This window comes from Lissotriton vulgaris, chromosome 2_2 (assembly GCF_964263255.1).
Source record: "Lissotriton vulgaris chromosome 2_2, aLisVul1.2, whole genome shotgun sequence".
Lineage (NCBI taxonomy): Eukaryota > Metazoa > Chordata > Amphibia > Caudata > Salamandridae > Lissotriton > Lissotriton vulgaris.
The window spans coordinates 303,182,661-303,205,672 of record NC_141688.1 but is presented as its reverse complement, the minus strand read 5'-3'; the positions used below and the strand labels follow the sequence as shown (position 1 = coordinate 303,205,672).

Genomic DNA, 23,012 nt, shown 5'->3' with positions numbered 1-23,012 from the left:
TGGATTAAGTGGCACCCGCAACTAGATGGTAGTACAGTTTTTTCAGCCCCCCATAAAGTGATGGTCAGATTGGATTATTTTTTTATTTCAAATAGTTTGATTTCCGGCTCAAAAATTGAAAGACAACCCCGGATTATTTCAGATCACAGCCCGCTTGTTTTGACACTAAGGTTGGGTCGGGTCCAAAGGAAAGTTATATAATGGACTTTTGAACGAGCGCTATTGCAAGATCAGGCATATCGGACATACATGGAAACATGGATTAAGGATTTTTGGGATATAAATAGAGGGACAGCACCTCTGGGGGTGGTATGGGATTCGTTCAAGGCTGGAGTCAGGGGGGAGACACGGAGCTTTGTACTGTCTGCCCAAAAAAAGGAAAAATTAAAGCTAGAAGAGCTACGTCAAAACCTTTTGTAGGTGGAAGCAGATCTAGCAGTAGCTATTAGCCAGAACTCCCCACTGGAACAACACCTGCTTAATATTATTGCACTTACAGCAGAAGCCCTTGAAGTAATGGCCAAAAAAACAGCTGAGAAATATCTAGATAAAAAGGAGAACGCATACGAACTAAGTGAAAGAGTGGGCCATATCTTAGCCATTAGAACTAGGCAGAGAGTAGCTACATCTGATATTAAGGAGATCATAGATGTGCAGGGCAACTCTATAACAGAGGCAGTCCAGGTGAGAGAAGTCTTTGGACAATTTTATACAGATCTTTATGCCTCAGATAACACAGGGGGCGCGGTAGAGACAGAAGGATATCTGAGGGATGTACTCCCTCCAGAGCTCTCTATGGATGATAAAGAGGAGCTAGAAGCTACATTTCAATTGAAGGAACTTGTTTCGGCTCTTGGTAGTCTACCGTCGGGGAAAGCAGCGGGTCCGGACCAGATCCCGGTGGAATTTTTTAAAGCATTTCAAACAACACTATTAGTAGAGATGTTTAATATTATATTGCTGGCGCAGAAGGGGGATTCGGTTCCTGAGTCCTGGGAAGGGGCAGACATCATTGTGATTGCAAAAAAAGGTAAACCTCCAACGGCTCGAGGCTCATATCGGCTGATTACATTAATGAATGCTGATATAAAAATGTATTCTAAAATGCTGGCCAAAAGATTATCAACGGTTGTCGAGGGTTTGGTAAGCCCCTCCCAACATGGGTTTATTCCAGGGAAAGGTACGACACAGCATGTTAGGCAAGTAGTCACAATGTTTGATGCAGCAGGTACCCTGGGAGACCCTATGGCAGCACTCTTTTTAGATGCAGAGAAAGCGTTTGATAGGGTCTCCTGGGGCTACCTATTGTCTGTCATGAGGTGGAGTGGCATAGGTGAGGGATTTCTAAAGGCCATACCGACTTTATATAAAGATCCGAAGGCCAAGATTAGGGTAAACAGGGGGCACTCAGCAGTGGTTAAGATCAGCAGAGGGACCAGGCAGGGTTGCCCTTCGTCTCCTCTGCTATTTGCGCTTTATCTGGACCTGTTCCTGCGCAGATTAGAAAGAAATGCAGAGATTCCTACAATGGCTATAAACGGCTGCCTGATAAAAACACTGGTTTACGCTGATGACGTGGCCATTCTGACACCCAACCCTGCAGGGGCTATTAGGGAGGTGGAAGTGGAGGCGCATAGATTTGGACAGGTTTCGGGTTGTAGCCTGAATAGCTCGAAAATGCAGATTGTAGAAAATAGGTACTCTAGATGCAGTGATACTAGAGTTGTTGGTTCAGCGGTATATCTGGGAGTGGTGATATCGGCAAATCTGGATGCTGTAGTACAAAATAATATGGCCCCATTGATGATGCGGGTAAAAGTAGATTTAGAAAGGATGAATAATCTACATTTGTCAATAGTGGGCTGCACTAATGTAATAAAGATGTTGATTCTTCCAAAGTTTCTTTACCTTTTTAGATCTAGCCCTTTATTTTTTGTAGTTTGCTGGTGCAACGCATTGGAGGCAATCTTGAATAGATTTATCTGGGCGCAGGGTAAGACGCGTAGGGCTTATAGGTTTATCTCTCTTCCGAGAGAAAGAGGTGGATGGGGAGCCCCAGACTTTAGACTCTATTATATGGCGGCAGCCTTACAATATATGCAGGGGCTAATTGGAGGGGCGAATATTGACCGAAGGGTTACCAGCTACTCTACGGATGTGTACTCAGTAGTTCTAGGGGCAGAAGCGGGAAACTGCTTTCTAAACTGCATTGATTTTGGATATTTTAAAAGAACAAGGTTCAAGACGATTGCTGCAGCCATCAAGATCTGGAATGCCGTTTTGAAGAAGTCAAGACTGGGGAGATACAAAAGATACACTAGGCTCTATAAAAACAGGTAATTCCCTCCAGCAATATTCGCATATCTAACAATGGCAGAGTGGGAGGCAAGGGGGATCACACAGATTGGGGATTTTTTTAGCTCAGAGGGGGTGCTTCAGTTTGCTGATTTAAGAAACAAGTATGGTATTGATAATAGAGGCTTTTTTAAGTATCTCCAGATCAGGAGTTTCTTAGGTAGTAAGCAGGGAGGGCCAGTTGGATTTGGTAGGAATGAGATTATCGAGAAAATAAAGCTCGCCGGGGACTGTACGATCCAATCTTTTTATGCAAGCTTGGTTAAAGGGAAAACAGACGATTTGGAAAAATATTGTAATAAATGGATGGAGAAATTGGGTGGTGATCCAGTTTGGTTTCAGGAATCATTGGAATTGGGTTGAACAGTTCTGTGTTCATCTCCTCTGCAGTCCCAACATTATAAAACTCTATATTCATTGTATTTTACGCCAGCCAGGATTGCAAAGTGGGGTGGCACCACGGGTATCTCTTGCCCCTGTTGTAATTCCCTAGAAGCAGATAGTGTCCACATTTTTGCCACCTGTCCCCAACTGCATACACTCCTGAGAGATATAGAGGTCTTCTTGGGGAGGTCATTAGGCATCCAAATAACGCTTACTCCACCTTGGATCCTTCTTGGGGTAGGTTCAGATGGGGATGTCGCACTGCGGGAATTCATGTTTGTAGCAATGGCAGTGTATAGATTGACAGTAGCTAGGGCTTGGCTTGATAAAAACCCTCCAGTTATGCAAACCTGGCTGGCTAATCTGCTGGCTGCATACAACATGGAGAAGAATATTTATGCACGGGAAGGCAGGAGAGGAAGGACCCTAGGGGTGAGAATTTGGGAGCCAATTAACAAATGGAAGGAGGGACTGGGTCTCCACAGAATTTGATAAAATGTAAATACCCTTGTAAAGAAATTGCATATATGTACTGTATAAGTATGAAGGCTATGAAATTATGAAATATATGATGAACTTGAATAATGTAATGTAAAGTGTGCATAACTTGGTAAATACAAATATATTTAAAACAAAAAAAGCAACGAGACCTGTTTAATTGCGTTATTCGCTGAGGTTTTGAAGCCAGTGTATATGGTGATTGGAAGCTGTGCCTCCTTGAGCTGTAAGACCAGGAGGGATTCTTTTAAAATGGTAAAAATTGAATTCTTTAGCCTGGCTTGTTTTTCTATCTCTTCCCAGCAGAAGTGGGCCAGAGTGTTGTCTTCAGCTTCCATCATTTGCCAGTAATATTTGGCCATTGCCCCTTGTTTAGCAGGTATCTGATTTTTGAGTCCGTATTCCAATCGAATTTGAGCCTGAGAGATATATTGAGGAATTGAAAAAAGTCTCTTAAAAAGACTGGATTGTGCTAGATTTAGGACAGTGGCATCTTTTGTTTTAAAGATTTCTGACCCGTAGGATATAGAGGGGAAGAATTTAGCAGTGTTTACTCTTGTGGGTGCACCTAGCCTCCATTGACTAACATTGGGCTCAGTGACCTCTGCACCTAGCAGCCTCAATGCTGCTGCTGGTGCAGTACCTGCCTTAAACTGAACCATGCCAAGTGCTGGCCTAAATCCCTGAAGAATGGCACAGTAAGTTGTATACTTACCTGTTAATGCATTTACCCGTTTTCCTCTCATAGGATTGCATAACCTTTTCTCCTATTGCATTATACTGTCTATCTCTTACAACTGTTATGCTAAGTTCTATTATCACTGACTAACAACACCTAAGTACTTTTAGTACTGTAAACATTTTCTATTGCCTTGCAAAACAAATAATACTGCATCCTGAAAAGTATTATTGCTATTCTTGAAACTGTTACTTACCTGCAACTGAGGTCCTCTTGGTTCTAAAATAAAATAACAAAGCAATAACTTTTTTTAAAATAAAAATTAGTCTTGAATGCAGTTTTTGAGTGTTCGTAATCGTTTTTTGGCTGTGTGTGTACAACAAATGCTGAACACAGCCTATGATAAGCCTAAATGCCAGATCCCACCACCACAAATAGAGATTTATTATTATCTACTTAAGCCTCTGGGGAACCACTGGACTCTGTGCACACTATACCTTACTTTGGCATAGAATATACCAATCCAGCTTCCTACACTCTCCGAGACCTTGACTTCAGATTCCACGGACTTAAAGAAGAAAAAGGAAGAAGACACGCTGCTGATCCAGGAACTGAGCCCTGCTGAAGAAGAAACTGGCGCCAAACCCTGCCAACTGTGGACTGAACAACTGTGGTCTGCCGTCCCTACCTGAAACCTGTGCAGCCTCCAAGAATCCCAGAGCCTGTCAGCCTTAGCCAATTACCTGGAACCTCCTTTTGGACTTGTGGTACTGGACCCCAGTACGCCACCGGTAAAGACCGCCACAAGATGAAGATCGGCAGAGACCTTGTCGACACGGTTTGTTGTTCACCAATCTAGTACCTGACCCCTTCATGGCATCCAACAGCCTGCAGGATCCTCACAGCACCTGCGACCTATCCTGGAAATAGCCCGCTACTTTGAGCTTGTTCCCGATTTCTGGTGGTGTCAACTATGTGAAAGCAGAGACTTGGGAATGACCATGACGGACTGACCTCACCTCACCTGTAGTTGATCGACCCCAGTGAAGAACAAACTCTGCATCCCAAGAACTCCGGCACCACTGATCCAGAATTGTCTGCTGTGCCAGAGCCCTGGGACGTCCAAAACTCTGACTCCCTTGGGGTAGAAATTCCCCTGAACTCTGGGCTACCGTTGACCCCCAAAACTCTGAGGAGTGTTGCTTCCATCGACCACAACAGGACATTTGTTGGCAGTACACTGCTATCTAACCCAATGCTTTTCTTCCCCTTGACTGAAAAGGTCTCTGCCTGACTGTAGTGGCTGCTGTTGATTAAAACCTATAAGCATTTGTGTTTTAAACTGTATTTGGTTAGAAATTGACATGCAAAGCATTTATAACCTATTGAATGAAGCTTTTGGTTTCTAAAAATATATATTAAATACAACTTTTTTTTATTAACTAGTCTCGAGTTAATTCTTGAGTGTGGGCCTCATTTAATGCCTCTATGTTTGACAACAAATGCCTAGCATTACCCTCTGATAAGCCTAACTGTTCGCCCACACTACAATGAAAAGAGCATTGGAATTATCTACTTTTAACTCTGCACACCTATTGAGGATCAATTGGACTCTGCACAGTGTACTTCATTTTAGTACACTATTTAGAGAGTCAGCTTTCTACACCATACTATTGCTGTGGGAGGCCTCTAAGTCCTCCGTACCCTGTAGGAGAATAGCCTGACAAACAAACCTTACCACTGATCTAGAAGGCCTCTGAGTCTTCCCTCCCCTATCTGAGAGTCCTGACCCAGTCAGATCCGGTTGCTCCACCCGCTCCTGGCCGTCCTCGCATCTCATCCCCACTCTGTGCCCTGCCAACCTGTGCCCCGACCTCGCTTTGCTTGGTATCGTATTTACTGCCTAATTAAGCATCGTGCCCTGCCAGCCTGTGCCCTGACCTCGCTCTGTTTGGTATTGTATTTACTGCCTAATTAAGCATCTGTGCCAGCCTGAGCCCCGATCTCGCCTTGCATTGCTTTCTGCTGCTGATATCGTATTTGCTGCCTTAGTTAAGTTGCTGCCTTAATTTCTGCTGCTGATATCGTATTTGCTGCCTTAATTAAGTTGCTGCCTTAATTTCTGTTGCTGATATTGTGTTTACTGCCTTAATTGAGTTGCTGCCTTGGTTTCTGTTGCTGATATCGTATTTACTGCACGAATTAAGCATTTGTGCCAGCCTGTGCCCCGATCTCGCCCTGCATTGTCTTTTGTTGTTGTTTGGTGCCATTTTGTGTCCCAGCCCATCTCTCCTCCCCGCCGCTGCTCCCCCACGGCCCCGCCCCCGCTCCCTACAGCATCCTCAAGCAATCCCTTCCCCACGCGCCACCCCGCTCCCGCCTCCCAGCTGCTCCTCCCTCCCACTGGAACTTAAGGACTGACCAGAGCGGTGAAGCGCTGTGACTGTCCTGACCCAGTCAGATCCGGTCGCTCCACCCGTTCCTGGCCGTACTCGCATCTCATCCCCACTCTGTGCCCTGCCAGCCTGTGCCCCGACCTCGCTTTGCTTGGTATCGTATTTACTGCCTAATTAAGCATCGTGCCCTGCCAGCCTGTGCCCCGACCTCGCTCTGTTTGGTATCGTATTTACTGCCTAATTAAGCATCTGTGCCAGCCTGAGCCCCGATCTCGCCTTGCATTGCTTTCTGCTGCTGATATCGTATTTGCTGCCTTAGTTAAGTTGCTGCCTTAATTTATGCTGCTGATATCGTATTTGCTGCCTTAATTAAGTTGCTGCCTTAATTTCTGTTGCTTATATCGTTTTACTGCCTTAATTGAGTTGCTGCCTTGGTTTCTGTTGCTGATATCGTGTTTGCTGCACTAATTAAGCATTTGTACCAGCCTGTGCCCTGATCTCGCCCTGCATTGCCTTTTGTTGTTGTTTGGTGCCATTTTGTGTCCCAGCCCATCTCTCCTCCCCGCTCCCTGCCACTGCTCCCCCGCGGCCCCACCCCCGCTCCCTGCAGCATCCTCAAGCAATCCCTTCCCCACGCACCACCCCGCTCCCACCTCCCAGCTGCTCCTCCCTCGCTCCGCCCCCCTCCAGTCTCCACTTATGGCAGTACGGCATACGCGCAGCATTCACGCGCCGCGGGCGCGCCCTATGCACGCCGAAGGCATGCCAAAGGTAAGCTCGTCTATGCCCGTCCGCGCCTGGACCGCGCCCAGCGCCAGACCCCTGGACCCCGCAATCACCACTCCACCCGCCTAACATACGACGCCGCAACCCTCACTGCACTCAACACCGGCTGACTCCCCGATTGCCACCAAGCCGCCCCAGGACGCGCCCATGGACCCTTCACCTGCCAATCCTGCAAGTTCTGCTGCATCAGAACCCACACTGCAACCACAAACACCAAACAGAGCCCAAACAACAACCACCTGAAGTGCATCCTGCTCAACACCCGCTCGGTCCACAGACACGCCATTGAACTATGGAACCTACTCGACACCACAACTCCGGACGTCGCCTTTCTCACGGAAACCTGGATGAACGCCTTATCAGCGCCCGACATAGCCATAGCCATCCCGGAAGGATACAAGATCATCCGAAGGGACCGCATCAACCAAACAGGAGGAGGCATGGCCATCGTCCACAAGAACTCCATCCGCATCACGACCAGCTCCAATGACACCCTCACAGCCGCCGAACATCTTCACTTCCAGATTCACACCGACCCCAAGACAACACTTAGAGGCAACCTCGTCTACAGACCCCCAGGATCCCGCACACAATTCTGCGGAGACATCACTGACTTTATCAGCCCACACGCCCTCCCCTCTGAGGACTACATTCTCCTTGGGGACCTCAACTTCCACCTGGAAAACAACAAACAATAGCAACACCACCACCTTTCTGGACAACCTCGCCAATCTTGGACTCAAACAACTGGTAAACACCTCCACCCACTACGCCGGACACACGCGTGACGCAATCTTCTCCTCCAGCAAACACATCTCCTTCAACTACGCCACAGGACTCCACTGGACGGACCACAGCTGAGTCCACTTCAACTTCAGAAAAACCACGACCCACCACTACCCACAACAAGTTGCCCGCAGAAACTGGAACAAAATTACCACCGACCAGCTCACCACATCGCTAAACCAAACCCCCCCCCACCAGAGTATCGGACCCAAACCATGCAGCCATCAATCTCACACAATGGATCACCCGCTGCGCCGACGAATTAGCTCCCTTGAAAAATCACCACAACAAGCCAGGAAGCAAAAGAGCCACCTGATTCAATGACGACCTCAAAAACTCAAAAAAAAATGCTGCACCTTCGAGAAAGCCTGGCAAAAAAAAACAACCACAGACAACATGACCGCCCTCAAGGACGCCACCCGCAAACACCACCAGCTGATCCGATCCACCAAGAAATCAGCCTTCAAGGATCGACTCGACAACAACGCCCACAACAGCAAGGAACTCTTCAGCATTGTCAAAGAGCTTACCAACCCCAGCGCCGGCACCAACGACATCACTCCCTTTCAAGACCTCTGTGACTCTCTAGCCTCGTTCTTCCACAGCAAGATCGCTGACATACATAACAGCTTCGGCGAACAACTCACTCCCCTCACCACGGAACTGAAGCCCCCCACCACCACCCTTTGCGCCTGGACCCCGATCAGCACCGAAGACACAATCCGCTTGATGAACTCCATCCACTCCGGATCACCATGCCCCCACCACATCTTCAACAAGGCTGACTCCATCATTGCACCCCTACTCCGAGATATCATCAACTGCTCCCTCTACAACGCTACCTTCCCAGAAAGCTGGAAACATGCCGAACTCAGCGCCCTCCTGAAGAAACCTACAGCAGACCCTACCGAACTTACCGCCCCATCTCGCTCCTCCCATTCCCTGCCAAAGTCATAGAGAAGACTGTCAACAACCAGCTCGCCTCCTTCCTCGAGTCTAACGGCTCCCTCGACCCCTCACAATCCGGCTTCCGAGCCAAACACAGCACCGAGACCGCCCTCGTCGCAGCCACAGATGACCTCCGAACACTACTAGGCAACAGGGAAACAGCGGCCCCCATCCTCCTGGACCTCTCCGCAGCATTTGACATGGTCTGCCAAAGCACCCTTGTACAACGCCTCAGCAACGTCGGGATACAAGAAAAAGCATTGGACTGGATCATCTCGTTCCTCGCCGGAAGAACCCAGAGAGTCCGCCTCCCCCCCTTCAGATCAGAGGCCACCAAAGTCATCTGTGGAGTACCACAAGGATCATCCCTGAGCCCCACCCTCTTCAACGTCTACATGAGCCCCCTCGCTTCCATCGCACGCCAGCACAACCTTAACATCATCTCCTACGCGGACGACACACAGCTGATCCTCTCCCTCACAAAAGACCCAAACACCACCAAAACCAACCTACACGAAGGGATGAAAGACATAGCCGAGTGGATGAAGAACAGCCGCCTAAAACTGAATTCAGACAAAACAGAAGTCCTCATCCTAGGATCATCCCCCTCTGCATGGGACGACTCTTGGTGGCCACCAGCCCTTGGCAGCGCACCCAAACCAACGGACCACGCTCGCAACCTGGGATTCATTCTAGACTCCTCCCTCTCAATGACCAAACAAGTCAACGCCGTCTCGTCATTATGCTTCAACATCTTACGCATGCTCCGAAAGATCTTCCAATGGATCCCCACCGAAACAAGAAAGACGGTCACCCAAGCACTTGTCACAAGCCGACTGGACTACGGAAACACCCTATACGCCGGAACCACAGCCAAACTGCAGAAAAAACTCCAACGCATTTAGAACGCCTCCGCCCGACTCATCCTAGACATACCACGCCACAATCACATCTCCGGTCTCCTGAGAGACCTTCCCTGGATCCCCGTCAACAAGAGAATCAAGTTCTGTCTCCTCACCCACGCACACAAGGCCCTCTACGACCTAGGACCCAGTTACCTCAACACGCGCCTGACCTTTTACACCCCCACCCGTCAACTACGATCGTCCAATCAAGCCCTAGCCACGATTCCACGAATCCGAAGAGACACCATGGGAGGAAGATCATTCTCCTACTTAGCGGCCAAAACCTGGAATTCTCTCCCCACCCAACTCCGCCTTACACAGAACCACCTCTCCTTCAGAAAACAACTCAAAACCTGGCTGTTTGATAAATAGCGAACCCCCTCCCCCAAGCGCCTTGAGACCCTCTGGGTGAGTAGTGCGCTATACAAATTTTGACTTGACTTGACTTGACACCATGGGCTATATCATTGCTGTAGGAGGCCATTATCAGCCACTCCCTTGACTGAGCGCGGCATGACACTAAGGACCATACCATTGCTGTAGGAGGCCTTGAACCCACTGGCGGTGATGGAACCGTCTGTCACAAACTCCACCAACATCTCATTTCCGGAAGAGGTGAATGGCTGGAGCTCTCCCGTCCCACACGCTTTGCTGAGTAAGACTGGGGCAGCCTTATTGTTGCCATCGTAAATTGTGAGGTAGTCAGAGGCGCAGTTTGGGGATGATTGGAGATCGAAGGCATCAAACTGCAGAAGAATCTAAGAAGAAAGAGTAGGAAATTAAACATGAGACCTCCGGAGTGTCTAGAACCTTTTCTCTATCCTTGTTTAAAAAAGGGACTGATTTTCAGTTTTTAAAGTTAGCAGCAGACTCGACTCAGTTGGTGATTTTGCATTGACTGTCAGACAATACCTGCATCCCTTTACCTCGAGTCTTTAATTTAGTGACTGCTTCTGTCTGTGGCCTCTGTCACCACCATCCTTCCACTTCAATTGTGTATTCAAAGAGACATGGCACCCTTATGATGTCCCTGCACCTCCTCTTTTCTCACTAGGTGCCTCTACTTGAAACCAAACTGATTGCTGAAGCACAGGTACCTATTGTGAAGAAGTAACAAACTGGATTCTTGATTGCTTTTGCTAAGCTGTGGCTCTCCGTCAACACCATATACATAAAGGAGTAACCAAGAGAGCAAAGCTGGTGTAAGCTTCAATGCACTTGGTACAGTTGGCTCCTCACTGGACTAATAGTGAAGGTCATACACTTCTCTGGTACACTGCCTCAGGATTATCCATAACCTTTGCCATACCTTTGAATGTGAGGAATAGCACTCTTTACAATGCATGCGTTTTCTCCGCATGCCATTACAACGCAAGTTGTTACAACGGCGCGTTGTTACATCGCATGCTATTACAATGCAAGTCATTACAACAACTTGCTGTAGGGGGGGCGCTGGAGTTTGGAATAGTATAATTTACTGTTCCAACTCCAGTGTGTGCAACAGTAGGGAAGGTGTTGTATTGAAAATCCAACTAATCCAACACCTTCTGCCCCCTACAGCAAGTCGTTGTAACAACAGTTGTTGTAATGGCATGCAATGTAACAACGCGTTGTAACGACTTGTGGTGTAATGGCGTGCGATGTATCACATGCGTTGTAAACAATGTTTCCCAATTTGACTGATGCCAGCAGACCATGAAATGAATAAGGCTGCCACCCTTCACAGTAAATCTCACAAAGGATTTCCACACTGGGAATGGAAGCTCATGCTTTGTGTAAGGGTTGAACGTTAGAATATCGAGCAGAGAAATATCACGTACAAAAACATTGTAGCCAGAATATTAACTATTGCAACATTTGAGTATATATTGCTAAGTATTGATTAACTACTCTCCGCATCATGCTACATTAATATTATATATTGTCAAGATAAATGTCAAATTAAATATAGTAAGTCTATATTTTCCTATATATATCTTGATCATAACCATATTTCGGTAGCTAATATGTTGGCTATGATTTTTGTAACACAGTATTTTAAACTCGATATTCTTGTCCCATACACTCAGGGGATAATACCTGTCGCTGTGCACCCCAGTATTCTGTACATCCAAACGGTAAATTAATAGGTTAATCTAGGTGTGCCCATATCCTTTGGGGAACTACAATGACATTCTCTCTTACCTTTGTATACTGCGCCCATAAGGCATTTCTTGGATGCCAAATTTGAACTTGATTAAAGTCTAACTTAGTTGACCCAATCTTTAAGCTTTATTCCATCTATTCTGCAGTTCTCAGAAGCTCTGCAGCAATGGTGCGGACGTCATCAGAGAGAACATTCCAAGGACAGATCCTACTCCTCCTCGCTGATGGACACTCTAACAAGAAGGATCTACCTTTCAGCCAGGCAGGTCTTAACCCAGTGCCTTACTCAAAGCCCACTACTGGCAGCTCTGGGTTCGGGCAGGAGAAATTGGGACTTCATTTATCTGCTTCTTTATGAAAGGGTTACCTTATCAGAAGGCATTCGAATCAGGTAGACACAGTTGACGTTGTTTGGGTATGAGGAAGGATTATTGGATGACTTCAGTGTGCCGGTTGGGTCAGAGAGAAGAGTGCTACACAGACCTGAAATCAAATATGAAAATAAAAATGTTTTAAACATCATCTGTATTGAAAGTACACTATGCCTAAGCAAGTACCTCCCTCCAACGCCTCCTATCCAGAATTTCTCACTTAGTTTCACTAGTATTTAAACAGCATCTTATACCTCCGCCAAGAGGAAGCCCCTTGATCTAAACAATGATGTGACTAGTGCAGGTCTTAACAATGATGTAGAAGCACAGACATGAATATTAGTAGGTACCAAAAACTACACTGGACACATTGAATTTCATCAGGATCTGCCCTGGAGCAGATACAATGGCAATAGAGGATTTTTTTGAGACATAAGTAAAAATGAAACTCAACTTCTAATGCAAAGAAGACGTAGAACCCAATGGCAGGGTCATTTTCAGACATAGAAACCCAAAGGTTAAACTCCATAAATGGAACCAACAGAGGCATAGCAGGCCTCTAACATTAAAACCATCTGAAGATCCAATATTAGAGGAACGTTACCATAAAAAAGAGGATTGTGCTTGGATCTCGTCAGGTGATGAATAATGGGATCCAGTCAGAGAATAAATTATGGAATTCTATCAGGAATTTAATAATCGGATCCCACCAGTAGATAAATGCAAGGATCCCATCAGTGAATGGATACTAGGATCCCTGCGTGATATGAATTCCATAATCTTGTGAAAGGAAAAATGCTGATTTTCCAAGAAAGCGATGAATGCAAAGACTCAATCAGTAGATGAGTGATCGGATCCTATAAAAGTTCTATGATGGGATCTCTTTGGTGGATGTAGCTAGAATGCTATGAGTGTATGAATGCTGGGATTCCATTGTGTGTAGGTCAAAAAACGCATTGGTAATGGGATCCTATCAGGAAATATGTCCTGGTATCTTATCAGGAGATCAGAAAGGATCCTGCCAGTAGACCAAAGCAGACATTGTAGCCAGAAATAGTGGATCCTATTTACATACCAAGGCTGGGATTCAATTATTGCAGAATTCTAGGATCCACAGGATCCATGCTGGGAGATAAATGTTGGGATCTCATAAGGTAATACATGTTGGGATACTATCATGAACTGAATACTGACATCCCACCAAGGATAAAGGCTGGGATCCAGTCAGGAGATAAATGCTAGAATCCAATCAGTGGACGAATGCAGGAATTGAATAAAGGGATAAATGCTGAAATTCAAATAGCAGAAACATTCTGGAATCCTATTGGGAGACAAGTGCTGAGAACCTATCAGAGGATAAATGCTGGGATTGCATCAGGATGGGAAAAATGCTGAAATTTAGCCAGGGGATAAATACTAGGATCTCATCAGGAGATTAATGTTATGATTTCATCCTAACAGTAGAAAGAACAGGGCAACTATGGGTAGCAGGTTTTAGTTCTCAGCAGGGCATAGGACAGTTCTTGATGCCTGACTTAGGTGATCAAATATACTGACTGTAGGGTTTTTTACCAGGAAGAATGGCGCTCTGATGTGTGAGCATATAGTGTTTCGATGATACCCAGTAAGTACGGTGCAACCAGGTAAGAGGGGACACCCTATAACCCCTATATATGTGTAGGAACGATCCTGCAACAAAGCTTAAAAACCAAAGTCCAGGGCACACGTTTAGCGATTATGTAGTGAAAAAGTTCATTCAAGTGTGTACATTCGAAGAAATGTCAATGTAGTCCTTGTAAATAGGTTCTTTGTCTTTATTCTTTGTTAAAGCGAACAGAGCAACCAGCCAACACGTGTTTCGACTTCTTTAGGGCTGAGAAAGATACAATGGGTAACATAAACACATAGTTGTCTTTTCAAAGCATAGTGGAGAGTGATCCTCCATATGTTGCGCTAGTACAATAACACCTTAAGTGTGGAAACCCTACATTTGTTACACACCATATGTGACATGAAGATAAAACGAGTGACCATGGGTGTGAGCCGAGTGAAAAGTACACGTTTTACAAATTGACAAAGTAAGTGGTACAGTGCCACACTTGAGTATTGTGAACATCACGTATCTCGCAACAGTAAGAGAAAGGAAGGATGCAAGTAAAGGGGAAGGCTAAAAAATACCATTGAAGCGAAGGGTCTGAATGAGGAAAGAATAATACATGTAAATACGCAAATAGGATACCACAAATTGGGAACCCACGGAAAATTAGCAAGAGTGCACTAGATAGGTGTGGTGTTGGGATAGATACGTGGTGAGTGTCCTGGCGGGGCAGATATTGTGGCACATCTTGTTTTAAAACTCTGGATATATTGTCCCATATCCGCAGGCTAGACTTAATTAGTACATATCCAAAGCCCCTATCCAAAAGGTCATTATCTTCAACAAAGCATTTGTTGTTTTCAAGTGCATCAATGAGTCAACATCAGCCTGAACTTGGGATCATTAGTATATTCCCTCCTTCAACCCAGGGTCACTTGGCTTATATCTTCTCTACAATGGACGTACTGACATTCAGAGGAAGTGAAACTGCAGATTCTCGCTAGTCATCGCAATGATTTTGATTATACTGCCTGCACCTCGATATTAGAATAGAAATACTTCCAACATTCGACTCGAGGTCTCCTTTTGCAGTATTCACATGTATATGGTATTTTATCCTAGTTATTTAGAGATGTTGGCAACTAAACACAGTAATTAATTTCATAGGGGGTGCTTCAAAATAAACTAAAACAATAACAATGTCCCGTGATGTATGATATTGGTAGAAATTGAGCTGGAATCATTAAAATAAATATAATATTACAACCTGGGAGGAAAAGATGCTGTGACTCCTATGAAATTTCAGTATCTATCTGCAGGCATGCACTCCTTACCACACTGGTACAGGGTGTTGATTTTGGAAACATCCAGGGTGCTAAGTCCATTTCTCTGTCCGATTGGTGTGTCAGGATTTGGCTTGGGGACAATGGTTGGCTTTCCAGATGTGGTACTGAAAGCATACCTGGGCAAAGGAAGACATCACAAGTAAAGCCCACTGCTTATGTGCAATTCGAACTCATTATTCACTCATAAAACTCTACAGCGAGTTCAGGTGAGTCTACAGCAGGAACAGGTGAGTGTCAAATATTTAGTATTTGCTTAAACATTACATATCTAGACTCAATCTCAATGTTTTTCAAGCACTAGCCCGCTGCAGATTCTGCCCAGCTCAACTTCACTTTCTTACTTTTATCATCAACGGCAGTTGAACCCTGATGCTGCCCATGTACACCAACCCAGTCATGATTTTGTACTCCGCGTCACATACAGAGCATCAATCCTAACCTATCATGATCACTAACACAGACATGATAGCACTATTCCTCATCTGTGGACATTTCACTCTGTGAGAATATGTTGACTGACACACCTATTACTCCACTTCACGCTCTAAACTTCATCTACGCCAGTTCCACACTGTGGCGTCCACTACCAGCCCAGCCATCATTCTGTAGGCCAGCTTCACATGCAGAGAGTCAGTCCTAACCATGAAGGCACTACTTTTCCTCATCCATGAACATTCCACTCTGTGGGAACATGTTCACTGGCACTACCATGAGTCTACTGCCTTTTATCATTGTCATCACCATTCCACATTCCTCCATTGCTCCTCGTCCCTCTTAACAGCCACAGCCACCATTCTGGTGCTCCTCTACACATATTGAGCTCCTAATATGCACCATACTTTGTTCCCTGAACTTAGCCCACTATCAAAGGTGAATTAAACAACACCCTCTACTTTCCAGGTCCAGCAATCTCAGTGCTGAATAAAAAGATCATAACAAAATGTGAGCAGAATCACTGGGTATGAATAAGTGTTTGGAAGATGTAGGGTTTTAAGGGTGGCAAAGGGCATTATCTTTGCCATCCCAACGGTACTCCATACGCTAAATTTAGACATGATCACCAGCCCAGCAGTCCTCTCTACACAATAAAAGGAAACAACATCACTGCGATTTCATTTAATTACTGAAAAACTGTAGTACCAAAGCACTCACAAAGTGGTAAAAAAGAACACATTTAAGTCTTCACAATAATTCATATTCACATTACTGTGATTCTAAATTGAAGACAAAAGCCAGATGATTGTAGACCATGAATCTGTATTAGAACCAGGAGAAACAGCGACACACGTTTCGACACAAGCTGACTACTTCAAGGCTGTAAACATGTGTATACAAATACAGTAATTTTCAATATGTTCTAAAGGCATACACTATCAACAAAGACATTCTAAATGTTGTTACATTTTAGTATCAAATTACTAGGATGGAAGAAAACCATTGATCATGCCCTTGTGTAGTGATAATACAAATCGTTAAATTCATACATTATTTAAAACTAAAAATAATCCAAGTATGAGTATATATGTGCCTGGAGGCAGGTACACAATTGAAGCCCCAGAACACTGGTGGAGTGTTAAATCTATACTTTCTGAGTATATCACACATTTATACTGATGCTTGGATTATTTTTTAATTTTATATAATGTATGAATTAAACGATTTCTATTACTTCTTCTCAAGGGCATAATGAATGGTTTTCTTCCTTCTTAGTAATTTGCCACTGAAATGTAACAACATTTAAAATTTCTTTGTTGACAAACAGTGTATACATTTTGAACATTTTGAACATATTGTAAATTACTATATATGTATAAACATGTTTACAGCCTTAAAGTAGCCACCTTGTGATGAAAGGTGGTCGGCTGTTTCTCCTGGTTCTAATGTATATATACGGTCTACAACCATCTGGCGTATGTCTTCAATTTAGAATCAACTGTAATGTGACTACAAATTATTGTGATGACCTGAAACTATTATTTTTTTACTACTCTGTGAGTGCTTTGCTATTACAGTTTTTCGTATTCAAACAAAAGTACTTGTACGAATGTGTCTCAAGCATCCATGAGAGAAGGCTACTTTTGTACCAATATAGCACCAACCAGGTACATTTTGATATTTTATGAAAAAACTTGCACTCAGTGTGTTTGACAAAACGACTACTACCTATTATCACCCTTCCTTTCAAATACTATATGTTTTCACCTAGGTTATGAGGGTCATTATTCGTTTTTTCCTGTCCTTCAATGCTAGGTTTTTCCTGACTGAGATGGACAGGAAAAAAGAAAGGTATTACACCGTCCACCCTAAATAGGGCAGGCATTGTAATGCCATTCATCAGATGGCTGCTACTTCATTGGGCTGTTAGAGGAAGAATTTTATCAACAGAATTAACAGGGGCTCTGTCGAAGGGATACTTAGGGTCCGCCCATCTTTAGGGTTTGGCAGACAGGGTGATCCGTCAAGTTTGCAAAGGAGAACCCTGTCATCCAAAAATTTAAATCAGGGTCACTGTCTTTATGTAAAAGCCTTTGATGAGAGTTTTGAACATAACGGGCCCAATTCGCAGAACTAACTTAAGACAAAATCCTAAACTTAATACCATTTTGGTATTCACAGAAGGCACTTACTCATTTTGGTTTTCACAGAAGGGACTTACTCATTTCGATATTCATAGAAGTTAGGAGTCCTAACTTTAGGACTCCTAATGGCTTCTGTGAATACCGAAAGTCTTAAAGTTTGGATTTTTCACAGTTTAGTAGTAGTAAAGTTAGGACTCCTAACTTTAGGACTCCTAAACTGAGAAAATTCCTAACTTTAATACTTTCGGTATTTACAGAAGGCATATAGGAGTCCTAAAGTTAGGACTCCTAACTTCTGTGAATACCGAAATGAGGGCCTTCTGTGAATACCAAAATGAGTAAGTGCCTTCTGTGAATACCAAAATGGTAGTAAGTTTAGGATTTTGTCTTAAGTTAGTTCTGTGAATCGGGCCCAACATTTCTTAACTGAGTATCAGAGACTTACATCCCATAATGCATCACGGAGGAGTAGTCGTACTCCAGGCCAAGGTTGTTAGTGTTCTCTTTGTTAAAGTTGCCGATGTTTCCTGTTAAAATGAGAAGACAGTAAAGATGAGTTAGTGATGACTGAGCCTGATGGGGCACATTTTAATAAAGTGAAGATCCCAGCTCACTAGGGGGCAGTGCTCCCTTGTGCCATTGAAGGAGTTAGAAGTAGTCCAATGGCTAAGTTGTCGAATTTGAAAAATGGGGGAGGGGTTCAAATCTGGTCCTCGGCACAAGAACAAAAAGCATGTGATTTGAGGTAAATCACTTAATGACTTCAGTATGTGATATGAAATTGTTAAATTCAAAATTTTAACCCCACTTAATAAAGGGCACCATCTTGCTCCTGAGCAAGAATCACACGAAATAAACACCAGTGCCTACATACATGTAGGAGGGATGCACTGGAGTTTAACCCATTGGCCGCGGCGGTAATTCCGCCGTGGCGTTAGGGGCAGGTGGGCCGCGCGGCGCCGCCATGCTCGTGACGGAACCACTCCGTCACGAGCCGTGGTAGCGCTGTGCTTTTGACGGAATGGTTCTGTGACGATCCCGCCCGCTCAATAGAACGCGCTGCGCAGGTGAAAAATCAGCGCTGCGAAGGCGCGGTGGCCGGGCCATGACGGAACCATTCCGTCACCAGCACAGCCCCACCGTGGCTCGTGACGGAATGGTTCCATCACGAGCGCGCAAGCCAGGTTTAAAGATAACTCACTGTTGTCTTTTTGAAGGGAAACATCATGTTTTTCTCCTTATGAAACTTTTTTGCCTCATAAAGTGATCCGACACCCTTGGTAATCTCCAGGGTTCACCCTTCACATTAGATTGTATTGTATTGTATCGTAATTGCATTTACATGGCGCTTACTACGCTTGACAAGGCACTGAAGCACTTTATCCCAGGGAGCACACTGCTCCGGGCACCCAAGGTTTAGTGGTTTATCCAGTGGTTGTTGGTTATTGGGATTAGTCTTGTGCTCTCAAGAAAACACTTCCATGCATTTACTCCAGTTTCTGTGAGGAAGAGAAAACTATAGGAGTTAGTGGTGCTCATTTCGGAAGTGGAGGTGGTATGTGACCTTTAATAGATGACTTGTGGGATTAACTCATGAAAGAGGAGATTAGGTATTGTTAGTTTGCAGGAATTACTTTCAAAGCAGAGGTGACTGATTTGAAAATGTTGAATAAAATGACGACATTAGAAGTAATGCAATTATAGAGATTAAGGCAAACATTCTTGTGCGTTGAAGTAGGCTGTGCTCAGAGAGAGGAGACGTGCATTCGAATGAAAGGGAGAGAGGGGAGTTTTTTATGCAGAGTTTGGGAATACAGAAGATGATTTTTGAGATGCCACGAAATAGGAGGCTGGAACAATTGTGGAAAGAAACACCATTATTTGCATGCGAGATAGAGGAGTGAGAAAGAGTGGTCTCAAGGCGCTGTACATCTCACCCAGCCCTGGGCACAAAGATCCACACCTGCTTTGTATCGGTTTTATGCTACTTTTCTAATGCAAACTCGGAACAAAGGTTTCAGATGGTATTTACAATCCAACTCAAATCGTGATTTGCATTGAATTGTAACCCAAAGTAACAAAAGGGTGTGCTTTGCGCTGCCCTCATTACTTTGCATCAAAGGGCCATCAATGCGGGATGCAGAGCCTTTACTAGGCCTGTGTGCTGCATTGGACAGCACACATGCAAAGTGGGAAAAGTCTGAAAGCATAGCTTTGTATTGAGGGGGAACCTTTTCAGCACAAACACTATCGCTCCAACAACGCAGACACTCTAGCACTATGGCGCAAGGGTCTCTGTGTTGGCACATGTCTGCCTAAAGTCTGCCTCCAGCCTTGGGAGGGAGCAGAACAGCGCCACATCTCAGTGTTGCATTCACACAATGCAGCGCAACAACTTAACATTAGCATTTCTGTATAAAACTGGACCCCTTGTTTCTAAAGCGGGCACTGCAATTAGCAGTCACTGTTCCTCATTATGGATTTCAGGAAAATGTTAAACATGAGACACAATTCATCCTGTGCCAAACATTTTTATGTAGGTAAAGAACAACTGTTTAAAATGAAACTCTGCTCCAGTTGATGACCTCAGCAGATGTAACTTTTGTGAAAAGGACACCAGCCTGCTCATGACTGTACAAATATTGATCACCGTAACCAAGGGTCAGATTGGTGGAAAGTGTGTGTAGGTGGGTGTCTGTAATCAAATCTAAGCTGATCCAATCAGGTGTCTAAATCTTTGCCAGGTGAGCCCATCATTTGTACTCAGTTTTGCTTCTCCGTAGTAAGTGAAGTGCAGAGGTGTCACTGACCAGGCGAGACGTTCTCCCTCATGATGGTCACATAGTTGTCGCGGTCGCTGCGGCTCTGCTCGTGGTAGAAGCCCAGGGCGTGGTTCAGCTCATGCTGGATGGTTCCTTTCCACACACAACCCTGCGAGAGAGATACCTGCTGTCCTCCCCCTGTCTTCCCAACGTACGACCAGCACCTAGGGGAGAAGATGGAACAGGGAGACCCATAAATCACTGCAATAGCACCTTCAGAGAAACAATATTACAATCTTACCTCATACAAGGCATTGGCCTGTGTGTCTGCCCTCCAACTGTCTTTAACTGCAAGGGAGGAGGGATTCTAGGACAGTGACAATGTGCAAGCTGGGTTGTGATGAAAGACCTTGTATGCAATTGAATGCTGCTTCACCCTGCACCAGTCTGATTTGTTTCTGACCCCCTCCCCCCCCGTGATATTTTCTCTCAATGGACTCCACATCAGTCTGTGCTGCCCCCCTCAGAATCGGTCTTTAGACTTAATCTCAATACCTTCCTGTTTGATACCTCTCTCACGGTTTTGTAATCTTACAGTTCTCTCCTCACTTTTGCAAACTTTTTGCTAGACCTGGGACACCTCACTGGGGGTAGCTGTGTGCTCTATAAATGCCATGAATTGAATTGAATCTTTGAGTATGGTCTGCCTGGGGAGCACAGATCTATCAGCTACCCATGGTTCATTCTGTTCAGTCCCGCATAACTGGGATCCATACGCAGTCAGTGTTCTAGTTGTGTGTGGCATGTTACATGTTTGTTGTGAATCTGAGAAAGCATATGCATTGAGAGTGATGTCCTTAAATGATGGGTCCCTCCAGATGTCTTTATATTTTGTGCACTTGTTTCTGCCTTTGGAATCTGTGCATTTAGACCTAATGGATAGATGAGTGGAACTAGAATATACAGTAAATCTCTTTCCTGCTAGGCCCAACCTTTTTGTCCAGCAAAAGGCCCTGAGACCCCCTCCTGCCTTGTGTTGTGATGAGCATCGCATAGAGAGACCTGGCCAGTCAAACATCAAACATATCAAAGCCAGGCTGGTACACTGTAACAGTTTGTCTGGTACCTTTGTTGCACTGAACAAAATAATTAAAAACACAATTATATTGAAAGACTGAAGACCCATTCCTGGCCGTAGCAGAGACCAGCATAACATCCCCTTATAGAATAACATTTTGCAAGGACTCCAACTGCACTGCCGTACTACAGGCATGCTAGGGTATTTTTTTATGTTGTATTTAGGCCACATGACAAGACGTCTGTGTTTAAGTGTTCTCTGTGTTAACTCCCTTGCTTCCTTTTCTGTAAATACAATTCCCAATCCCATTCACAATTAACAAAATAGCATTTTTACTGGATTTGTAGTTAATTGTGTGCAATTGCTTTTATTATACTGTGAGTTTCAAACCCTCAACCACCTCCCGGAGTAACCCTTGGCTACTCAGCCTTGCTTCTCCTAAGCAGTCACAAGTACAACAAGGAGTAATTCAGTTGTGGTGCGATGGAGACTGTGGTCCGGGGATACGAGTGGTAAATCATGTGGCACAGTAGGCACCAACCACCGATACTGCCCAGTAAGCACATGATTAAACTCTTAACAGTTTATTCAAAACAACTGTAAGAAAAGCATCATATCGAGACCTCAGTCACCACCCTCAGGACTGTCAAGGATGGCTTCTTTCAGCTAGGGAGTTACAGCTTCAGCGAGTGAAACACATCTGGTGCTGATTATATTTGAGGAACATGTGGTTCACTGACAGAAATACACCCCATGCTAAAATATTGAGAGGAACAGTAGACAGACCAGTGGTGGTAGCTACAACACAACACTACGGATTGCACAAAGTGTTAAAGGATCCTGTCATCAGAACCTCTAGGGAATGAACATAGCATACAGAATCCAGCCAACACACAACACCAGGGATCGAACAAAGTATACGGGATCCAGCCATCAGAACCTCTTAGCTATTTATAGTCCAGTGGTGCCCAGCATTTAAAACCTAAAACAGTAGATGGGGATGCATGGAACTGCAGATCTATCACACAGAGTCCACGGACCCTTATGGTATGCTGTCACTAAGAGGTCAAAGGCCATTTGGTATAATTTCTCACAGAGACGTGAAATTCTATGGATTTTCCACCGCAGAGTCCACAACACCTGCAAAATGTCTCACTGAGAGTCTACTGCCCATCGAATGTCTTTCACTGAGAGTCCACTGCCCATGGAAAGTCTTTCATCGAGAGTCCACTGCCCATGGAACGTCTTTCACTTAAATTCTATTGCTCATGGAAGGTCATCTCCCACTGATAGTGTCCAGTCATTGAGGGTCATAACTGAGTAAAGGATCTATCACTAAGACTGCACAGACCATGGACAGCCCTTTAATGAGTGCTCCTTCCCCAAGGAAGAGCATC

At 44.7% G+C, this 23,012-nt stretch overlaps 1 protein-coding gene across 1 annotated transcript in view; it reads right to left on the bottom strand.

Annotated features, from left to right (window-relative positions):
• LOC147729356 (embryonic protein UVS.2-like) overlaps positions 1–23,012 on the bottom strand; it is a 96,294-nt gene that overhangs the window by 33,862 nt on the left and 39,420 nt on the right. The window contains exons 6-10 of the mRNA XM_086959839.1: positions 20,586–20,761; positions 18,221–18,302; positions 15,185–15,312; positions 12,250–12,365; positions 10,270–10,495 (exon numbers count right to left, since the gene is read on the bottom strand). Of these exons, the coding sequence (XP_086815965.1) occupies positions 10,270–10,495; positions 12,250–12,365; positions 15,185–15,312; positions 18,221–18,302; positions 20,586–20,761 (728 nt within the window). The remainder of the gene's footprint in view (positions 1–10,269; positions 10,496–12,249; positions 12,366–15,184; positions 15,313–18,220; positions 18,303–20,585; positions 20,762–23,012) is intronic.